General features: G+C 33.9%; 1 protein-coding gene across 1 annotated transcript in view; it reads left to right on the top strand.

Annotated features, from left to right (window-relative positions):
* Nucleotides 1–3951: 3951 nt before the first annotated feature.
* LOC136040643 (uncharacterized) overlaps nucleotides 3952–10877 on the top strand; it is a 76962-nt gene continuing 70036 nt past the window's right edge. Inside the window, exon 1 of the mRNA XM_065724925.1 lies at nucleotides 3952–4075. Coding sequence (XP_065580997.1) covers nucleotides 4028–4075 — 48 coding nt within the window. The 5' untranslated portion in view covers nucleotides 3952–4027. The remainder of the gene's footprint in view (nucleotides 4076–10877) is intronic.

Here is a 10877-nt window from a genome sequence, read left to right as displayed (position 1 = left end):
ATAAAGTCGTTTTCCCAGATTCGACCATTTGGGGGGCTAAAGGGAGAGGAAAAATTAGAAAAAAATGAGGTATTTATAACATACGAGTGGGTGATCGGATATTAATTAATTTTGATATTTAGAAGGACATCGTGACTCAGAGCTTTATTTTAAATCCAATCTATTGATTCATAGAATTTTGCTAGAGCTCATACCATATGAGCTCTTGGCTCTTAGCTCCTCTTGCCTCGTCACAAGTGCCATATGAGCTCTTAGCTCTTGTTCTATGCATACTTTAGCTTAAACCATAAGAAATGTAGGTTGACAAATGTTTGTTTACAAAGTAGAAAGAAAAAATCTTTATTTCGATCGAAATAACGTAGTCTTTTTGAAATATTTGGCAGAAAGTTTGCTTCGCCACTATACTGAAATGAAATTTTAAATCCTAATAAGAATTACCCTGGTAAATTTTTTTTTCCAATTACACTTATTATTTACTCCTTGGTTTACTTAAAAGCGACCATGGGGGAAGGAAAGAAGTTTAAAGGGGTGATGACCCTTGCTTCTCTTAAGGGCTTCCGCGTTTGAAGTTTTCTAAAATCTTGTAAATTTTGGAAAATAAAGATCAAAACTTGAATTGTTGATTTATACAGACCTTTTTTCTTGATAAATTTGTAAAAAAGAAAAAACTATGCAAAAACCCATGAGCATTCTAGAAAGCTACCCTTGCTTGACGTTTATTTGGTTAGCTACCCCTTCCTCAGAATAAATTCAACTTATTTTCTAATAGTTAAATACATAAAAGCGACTTCGCACCTTATTACCAAACAGCTCGTGATAAAGAATTGTAAGTCAGAAGCGAACCGCCTCAATAGTAACCGAAACCCTAAAATACGGAACTTTGATAATAATACATATATCAAGAGGATTGAATTTTTACGCTGATTTTAAATATATAAGTTTCGTCAAGTTTACTTTTACCCACCAAAGTTAAAAGCCTGGGAAAATTTGCCTTATTTTTGTAAAAAGGGAGAAACATCCCTTAAAAGTAATCTGAATGAAATCTGAATGATTTGAGTGAAATCTGAATGAAAATCATACCATCATACTCAGGTACCAGAGAACCCTAATACAGAGGTTTCAAGTTCCTACCTGCAAAAATGCGAAGTTTTGTAGTTTTTGCCAGAAGAAAGATCACAGATGCCTGTTTATTTTATTTTTTTACAGGGGTGATCGTATCGACCCAATGGTCCTAAAATGTTACAAGATGGCTCATTCGAACGGAAATTAAAATCTCTAATATCATTTTTATGTGAACAAAAATTGGAGGGTAACTAGGCCCCCTACCACGCTTATTTTTTCCCAAAGTCACCGGATCAAAATTCTTAGATAACCATTTTGTTCACCATGGGCGAAAAATCTAACAACTATGTTTTTAAGAACGACTTAATTCCCCACAGTCTCCGGGGGAAGGGCTGCAAGTTAATAACTTTGCCCATTATTTGCATATAGTATGGGTTATTGGGAAGTATACAGATCTTCTCAGGATGGATTATTTTCTGGTGATGGGGGGATCGGGGGGGGGGTTATGTGGGAGGATCTTTCCATGGAGGAATTTTTCTTGGGGGAAGACAATTTTCCATTAAGGAGGCGCTGGATTCCCCAGTATTATATTTTAAATTAATTCAGAAATTAAATAAAAAAAAAAGTTTTTTCAACTTAAAGTAAGGAGCGAAATTGAAACTTAAAACGAACAGAAATTTGTATTTTTAGTAATTTCAACTATTTATTCTACGGCCCTTGTGATTCGGGCGTCATTCTTAATGATCTGGGACTAAATTCAAGCTTTAGTGTAAAGAGAGAGGCATTGACGAAATTTAAATTTCGTTTTATTTATTCATGTGCGGTGAGCCAGAATCAGAACATGTAATAATTCAAAAACGTTCAGATATTGAATAAAAAAATAAGTTTTTATAACTGCAAGTAAGGAGCGACATTAAAACTTAAAACGAACAGAAATTATTCCGTGTATGAAAAGGGTTGTCCCCTCCTCAACGCCTTGCTCTTTATGCTAAAGTTTTTTTTATTGTTTTAAAAAGTAGACTTGTGACAAAGAGTCAAACTTTGCAGGCGAATGGCGAATAGTGTTTGTTTTCTTTTTTAACAAATGCACATTTCATCCCAGTCCAATTAATCGTCAACCGTTTAGAATTATGAAGATTCGAATAACTCAGCAAAGAAACAGATTTTGACGAAGACCTAGAAATTTATTTCGTTTGAAAAACAAATTATTGATTTTAGGTTTCTGGTAAAACTGTTCAAAAAGTAATCGATTTGCCTTTATATTTTTAACAACGGGTTTTCGTAATTCCGTAAACATGCATAAATTCTAGTTTGATCACGGACCAAACAATTTTGTCAACTCACTGACTTGATTTGCTTTCGAAAAGAAAGGCCTTGCTCTTATGTCCTCGTTCCCAAAAGGAGAGGGTGTATTACCAGTTAATTACCAGACCCATTACCAGATTTTACAGGAGATTGACTATATCGTTAAGCTTTTCGTTTGAACGTTTTTATTTAAGCTTTAATCTATCAAATTAATTAAATTAATCAAGCTTTATTGATTAATTAAATTAATCAAATTAATTAAATTTATTTAAGCTTTAATTCTATCAGATTACAGTGTGTAATCCAGTCCTTCACATAGTATTCCGTTTCTGGGTATTTCAAAGTACTTTGATGGAGCCGAAACTGGCTACCAAGTGTAGTTGAGTAGTTTGGTTGGCTTCACTATGACATATTAGGTCATAGTGCATAAAATTAGGTTAGGTTGTCACCAACCTAGAGATACAGAAATATGTTTTATTGCGGACTGCTGCAGACAATCAACTATAAGGTCCTTTTTCACTTCCTAAGCCATTTTTATAATAATATAAGATACATTTTTTCGTGTTAGGTGTGATAATACGAAAAAATTAAAGTGCAAATAAAGAAAAACTTCTGTAACCCTCTTGGAAGATTCCTAGTTACATAATTCCAGGATACAGCTGGATATCCATCAGCAAGACATCTTATTTCAACTTGACCTCCTTCTAAATGCTGCAGCTGTTACCTGCTGCAGCTGCAGCTTACCTGCTGCTTCAAAATTAGGTTTATTTAGTTACAACATTTTTACAAACAAAATCTGTTTTCTTATGCTCAAACACCCTAAGAAACCGTCTATAAAACAAGAAAACATTTCTTTTTTCCAAAACATCGTTTTTTTTCCTCTTGCCACCTAGAAACATATTCTCAACTCCTCTCCTTCACACTGAAAACAAACTGGTATGTCTGGTCGAAACGGGTTCAAAACCCTCTGTATAAACTGGTTGGCTGTAAATAGATCCAAGCACGAACAAAGAGTGCTCATTGCCCTCACAACCCTGAAATTTTAAATTTTATAATTTTCTCCGTGCAATATAATTATAAGTATGAATTACTTTTCGAGTCTTGTTCTATGGATAAATTTTCACCCCAACCCCCAAATCACTCTCAGAAAGTCACGACCATGTGCCAAGATCAGTGGGTGTCATTTAGGGGAGGGGATAGTTGAGCCCCTACTTTTAGCAAGAAAAAATTCATTTTATAAAAGGAAAATTCTACTAACAGATTAAAAACTATAATTTTCGTTATTTCATTAAAAAATCCTTGTCAGACATTTTATGCTGATATTACGCTTGTATCATCGACAAGATGTCTACAGTTAATAATTAAAAAGATAAAAAAAAATAATCTATTGTCCCAAAATATTTCCCCGGTTGTTAGTGTCCTACACAAAGCTCCGATTTGCTTGCTACAAATTTGCATGTCTTAACCAAGATCTCTGATTTAAAAAACCTAAAAATTAGCTGACGTCACAAGCCATCCGCTTTTTGGATTGGAGACCTTTTGTCAAGAAAATAACGGTTTGACATTTTTTATCAATTTTGCCGTTTTAAGTTTTCAAAGGGTTAAAAGAAGCAAAATGTAGTTAGTCTAAATCTGAGACTAATAGAGGTTAGAAATAAAGATGAAATTCATTGTATGGAACGTTGTGATACTATTGACTGCTTCTAAGGTAAAATATATTTTTAAAGATTTTATCTCATGATTTCTACCCCTGAATACAAGAACACAAATACAGTAGTTATAATTTTGTCCACTTCTAAGGTAATGGTAACTTTTTTACGATTCTACGTAATGGTCTCCTTAAGTAGCTATTTTATTCAAACTGATTTAATTGTTTGCCAAGTAATGAAAAATTAATTGTATATATATATATATATATATATATATATATATATATATATATATATATATATATATATATATATATATATATATATATATATATATATATTTATATATATGTATATATATATATATATATATATATATATATATATATATATATATGTATGTATATATATAATTCAGGGTATATATTTTAATATTCGCTAGGAGGGAGTGATATTCATTTCCAACGCACATAAATGTTACATTTCGAATGAAATTTTGTTTCTAAAAGTATTGGTCTATCTATTCCTGAGATATTTCATTAGTGAGTTAAACAGATAATTAACCCTTTTGTCTGCTTTTAAGATAAAGGCTATGTTTTAGTACCTTACCTCATGGTTTCTTACCCTGATTGAATTCATCCGTAAGTAACGAGAAATTTTTTTAGCTGGAATAGGAGGATTTCACAAGTTCATCCGCAGCACCAAAGAGTTTATTAACAAAGGCTTCACTTTCGATGGTAAGTTGGAGTTGTCTCTGACATTTATGTAACGTAAATTGTTCAAGTCAATTTTAACCAATTCTATTCACAAATGACTTGCCATGGAAAGTTCTCCTTCAGTAAATAAGCTAATATTAAAAAGGATGACTTGGGTTGGAGGAGGAGAGTACGTAGCTGTGTTGGCCTCAGGCGGTTCGATGCTGCAGTGAGTTATTAGTAGTAGAAGCAGTATTAAATATATCTATCCTAGTGGGTTTTTTGGTCACCGTACGGCAGAATGTAGCCATATAACATACCGCCCCACCTTTTTCGAACCAGACAGTTCGTGAGAACGAACTGTAAGTAAGGAGCCACTCGTCCTAGTATTAATGAAAAATCTAAACAAAAAAAATATAAGCGAATCAGCTTTTTCAGTCTTTTGCGAGCTTTGATGGTAAAAGATAAAATTATGTAAGGTTAAGTTAGGTTATAAGGGTCAGAAATATGTTAAAAACCTAACCTAACCTGTTAACATTAAACCTTGCACAAAACTGAAGAAGTTGAAAGACAATGCTGACTAAATCCAAGGAGAAAATTTCGAACATTCACTGGTAAATATCGACATTCACCAATTTTGGACATTCACGGTAACATATACATCAAAAGGATCAGCTTTTTACTAATTGATTCTGCATGTACAAAATGCATTAAAAATTAAAGTTACCTTCCAAAAACTACGAGCCTAAGAAAATTTGCCTCATTACAAAAATGTGAAATTCTGCTTTTTTTTCTGTAAAGAATGTTCATGGATGAGTGTTTGTTTATTTGTTTGTTTCTTTGTTGTTGTTTTTTTTCGACAGGTGGATTGCATTGAACTGATGGCCCTAGAAAATCGGAAGAAGGTTCTTTCGAATGAGAATTAAAAGTTCTAGTAACTTTTCTATAGCAAACAAGATTGTGCCGCAGCAAAGTGGCGTTTTCTGCCATTTTATGGCACAAAACAATAGTTTTATCCTAAATAATGTGAATTAGGTATTTATTAAAAATTCCCAGATAGTCAATTCATTTAGAAGTATTAAAAAGTTATAAAAATATGACTCCCAGTTGCAGAGACACTAATACAAATTGTTTAACTCTCCGTAAGCCTTCAAATGAATATAGAAAGAGGTTGGGAGGAGGTTAAAAACTAATTCTTGAGTCTACCTTCATTCTCAGGAGTATTTTTGGACTAGGCCTCTAATATGGGAGTATTTGGTGATATCTTCCCTCCTCCTGTTGTGTAACATGAAAGATCAGATTCGTCTGCTTACCGACACAAATTGGATAGTTAGTAGTCAGGATGTTAGGACGCCATGAACGCCGTAAGGAATTTTCTCATGAGAGGTGGGGGGTAAGAAGTACCAAGAGAGAATATTCTCTTTTTCTTATTTATAAACATTTTTTGTGTCTTTTTTTTCTTGGGAACCGTCGCCCTTGGACCATTGTCGGTGTCAATGGACATCGGTCCAATATCTGTCCCAAGAACTCGCTTTAAAAACTAAGGAAACAATGGCCCTATAATTCATTTTTGATATTTCAGAACCCTCCCCCCCCAACTCTCTTTATAAATTATTGAAGAGGCACAGTTTTTCAGGGATGATTATCATTCTCTAAGCCTTGATACACAATTATTAGCCGTGTAAAAAAAAAAAAAAAAAAGGTAAAAGGAGGGTACAGATGTCGGTTATATAAAACAGCCTTGGATCAAATAGTGATTAGTGATATACTGTAAGTGAAGAGCGACCCTTCTAAATTGAAAACAAAACTATAAGAAAAGCAAAGTTTTGACTAAAACATATGTAACAATGAAATCTATGCTTCTCCTCATTCTAAATGATCAAAATATATTAATTTGAGAATTTCTTAGAAAGCTATTTTTAAATGACAGTTTGCATTGTCTTAAAAATATGAATTGAACTGCTCCATAAAGTGTGTATTGTTGATGGAAATTATACAATGAAATTGCGCATGTATGAGAACCCAAGAGCCACTGTTGGCATAATAAGAAAGTTTTCCTTACTTTTCCAGGGAAAAATGTATCCACAAGTGATCCCTTAATCGTATCAAGTCTCTTAGTCATAGACACAACAACATTTTGAGCGTAAAATGAAAAAATTAGGGTTACTTTCTAACCTACCCAGGTGTAAAACGGGTAGGGGAAATATAAAGTAATAATATTGGCCCAATAACTCCTTCTAGCACGTTAAATAAATACAAATGATGACTTTGAAAATTTACTTTATCATTTTAAAAACACTCCACCCCCCCCCCCCATCTTACAAGAAAAACTACGTACTTAACTCATCAGTCCGAAGAGAATTTATCCGTAGTACCGAAAAAATACAAGTTTTTCAGAAGGAGACTGCCCAACCCTTGCAATTGAAGCACACTTAAGCAACCTTTTGGTGCTGTAAGGGTCTATTCAGGTCTCCAGAGGGATGGAATAGGGTTCTATAAGGACGGCATTGCTTATATGATTCAGCAGTGAACACATGGGTAAAGAACGTTTCTGTTTACGTATTTCTATGAAAAGTTGTATTTCTGAAATGAAAAGCTTTCTTCTCATTTTCGAAAATTGGTTCTCTAATCTTATTTTAGATTGTGTGTGTTTTTTTTTCTTCCGTTTTTTTTTTGCATTCTTTGCCCAAATATTATTAGTCATATAGATCCTGTTAAGGGAAATAGGGGGAAATGGTACTTCCCAGCAAGGAAAAATTTTAGAAGGTAAATGACAAGGCATTTTCTTAACTGATATTTAAAAAAAATACAAACAGATAATTGGGAAGAAAATCCAAGTGAGTTTGGACTGGTGTGTGAATAAAAATCTCTTGGAGAAGGAAGGGAGCAATCCACGAAAAAAAAAATATTGGAAAATTAGTATTTAAAGTTTTCGGGGTTGCTGGGCCTGCCCTACATACGGAAGCTAAATTCAGTCAAACTCCCAAAAAGATTCCTGCAAACGTCCCTGGTTCATTCTTTTGAAGAAGAACGGAGGTTAAATTAATGCTTGGCAATCGCTTTAGGAATTGTACCCCATACCTTCTCACGCTAGAATGCCTCAAACACAAAACATCATACGAAAAAGCATTTCTCAATACAGATGCTTTTATCTAGTCGATGAGTTATTCGTTTATTGTTTTCCATTTTTGTGGATCGGTAAAGCCGCGTCTTGACTGCCATCATTCACCCTGTCAGCAGTATTTTTTGGAGGTGGATAATATTTTGACAGCCAGCTATAACACAACAGCAGGGTGATTAATGTCAATCAAAAAGGGGATTAAGCCTCGGTTTTCCTACCTGGAACGCTTTCACTTCGATGTTCAAATTTCCCTTTTCGGTGGCACATAGCTTGTAACTAAATCATCGAAGGCATACGCTGGTAGAAGCTGGGATGTACGAAGGGAATTTGTGCAGGGTGGGATAAAAAACTCTATCCATAACTTGATTAAGAAACGCCCGAGAATTCAGAAAAATTTAATACTGCTGGGGTTGGAATTGGCCTCAAGCCCCTCCCCATCGCTTGTCATTAACTGGAAGACACTGAAACATCAATCTTTTGCCATTGCTTGGCCTGATATTCAATATATTTCTAATATTGATCATTCCATTTAACTGTAAGGTTTTTGGTTAACAGGATATAAAAATGATTTTTAAGAGTTACATCCCCCTCTCCCCCCCCCCCGCATAGTCCCTCGGTGGAAGATATCGAAATACCAATTTATTGTTATTACTTGGTCCGATATTCTCTATATTCCTGATGTTGACTATTCTACTCAGTTGTAGAGTAATGGGTATACAGAATTTAAATTCCAATAAATAGTAATAATAGTAATATTAATATTTAATTTGTTGTTAATTACGGTACTAGATTACAATGAAATTGTTGTGCATCATGACTTAAGACTTTGCAATTATATTATTATTAAAGATTATTATGTCTCCATTTGGCAACGAATAATAAAGCCTGGGACCTTCTGCACTTTCATTGCTTAGAAAAGTACAGATTATCATGAATAACCAGGACTGTGGCTCTGTCCAAATTTCTATATTTTTTATGAATTTAGTTCATATATTTTGGCGGCTATTATTCATACAATCAAAATGTTCGCTTTTGTTATACATGGATCAGTTTGTTATGAAAATTCCTTACTTACTCCTTAAATTTTGTACAAGTTATCAAGGTTTTTGCTTAAAATTTAAGAACTACCCATTGATGCATTGTTTAAATTAGGTTACGAGGAGTCTTTAGACCTACTTAAAAAGATACAAAAGTTTTTTCTCGAGTGAATACAAAGAGCAGTGTTAATACTTAAAATAAGCCAAAATCCCTGAGGAGGGGGGGGGGTGATTTATTCCCCTCAACCCCACTATTAATCTTCAAGGTGTTCCTTCATTAAAAAAATTTTTTTTTCAATGTTTTCTTTACCCCTAAAAAAAATTGGTCAAGCTACCTTTGGCTACATAGCTTCACACACTAATTTCCCCTCCCCTATATGTTTCAAGCTTCACTCTTTAACTCTTCTCAGGAAATTCTCTTTTTCTTTAACTCCTTCTAATGACCTCTTCCCACCTGCTCGGAGACAGACTGCTGTTTTGGACCAAGATGGATGGCTAAAGACACATCTTAGGTGAAGTATCATTTTCCATTTGTAAAACTTGGCCCATCCATCTCGACCTTCACTCAGTATAGCTCTATAAGGTGGAATTGAACCATATTTTCTTTTGAGAGTATGAAGGTATATTTATTGTGGACATATGTATATACATTTATGAAAATGAAATACTCTTAACAGCGGTAGCCTCGACAGGAAATATGCTGCGAAAGGTTGAACAAAAGAATAATTTCCGTGTCATTGAACTGCTAATTGTCCGGATTTATGGATGATCTTTGACCATTTTGTCGTTTATAAAAGTGGTCTGAGATTTAATATATTATAGACCTAATTTCAGGGTTAGGGCTCCTTTTCTTTTTAATTTGCTGTTATGTTAGATTGCTACTTTGACATTAGAAAAGGCACCTCAAGGTAAGAGGAGAGGGTAAAAAAAAGAATTTGCTGCTGCTGCCAGCTGGTGTCTTTGGTCATTTCCTGGTGTAGCTGAGAGTTGACCTTGAAGAATATATGACAACTTTTCCTGTCAGGATATTATTCTATCATGTTCCTTCTACCTACCTTACATTCAATGATGGGTAAATAAAGCTGGACTTTAGAGAGAGGGAAGGGGGTGATTCCCCTTAATGTTCATAGGTTTGATGAACAATTACCGGTACTTAAATATCCCGACCCCACTCAAGTTCTTGATCTGAGTAAAACCGGTTTCCTTCTGTATTTTAGTATCTACTCGGTGATAATCAGCTTTAGCCCGAGAGAGATAAAATACAATATAGGTATATTTCAATTAAATATTTAATATATAGAGTTGGTATTTTGGATAGGTTAATTATTTATTTTATTTTTTTTTTCTTCACATACAAAACCAAAACACATCTTCTAAAAAATGCTGCTGCACTAAGAAAAATTTTACAGTTTTGTAGACGTACGGTAGCAACAAGTAATAATATATATTCCATTACAAAATAAGATATAACCATAATCAACTCAAACTTCAAATCAATCTCTGTCATTTAAACAAACAACACAATTCAAACCCCCCCCCCTCAAAAAAAAAATCAACACCCCCAAAATTTGCTCTATGCCACACTCAATAGGCCCCTTCCCTACCCTCCCCGCTTAAAAAAATTAATTACTTTCTAACAAATGATCTTTCATTTTTCTTAAATGAAAGCAGGTATTCAGCTATCCTAATACTCACTGGCAACTTAAATAAATAATATTGGAAAGTTCGTCCGGGTAGGTATGAGGTATCGTGATGTTTTCTTAAATTATTAGTTTAATGTCTTTTCAGTCTATGTTTGTTGCTGTATTTTTTTTCACTTATTTTGTGTATGTCACCATGGCCCAATTGGGCTTTTCGTGTGAATAAATCTATCTATCTATCTATCTATAATGCGTTCTGGGCGGCCTGCTTTCCATAATTTTTTGCTGTAGTTTCCATAATTTTGTCATTAAAGTAATAATTTGCATCATATTTGGGTATATTTCATTAGGATTAACCTAACTTTCTC

Source organism: Artemia franciscana, chromosome 21 (assembly GCF_032884065.1).
Source record: "Artemia franciscana chromosome 21, ASM3288406v1, whole genome shotgun sequence".
NCBI lineage: Eukaryota > Metazoa > Arthropoda > Branchiopoda > Anostraca > Artemiidae > Artemia > Artemia franciscana.
The sequence above is the reverse complement of the archived record's forward strand: the minus strand, read 5'-3'. Positions and strand labels throughout refer to the sequence as shown.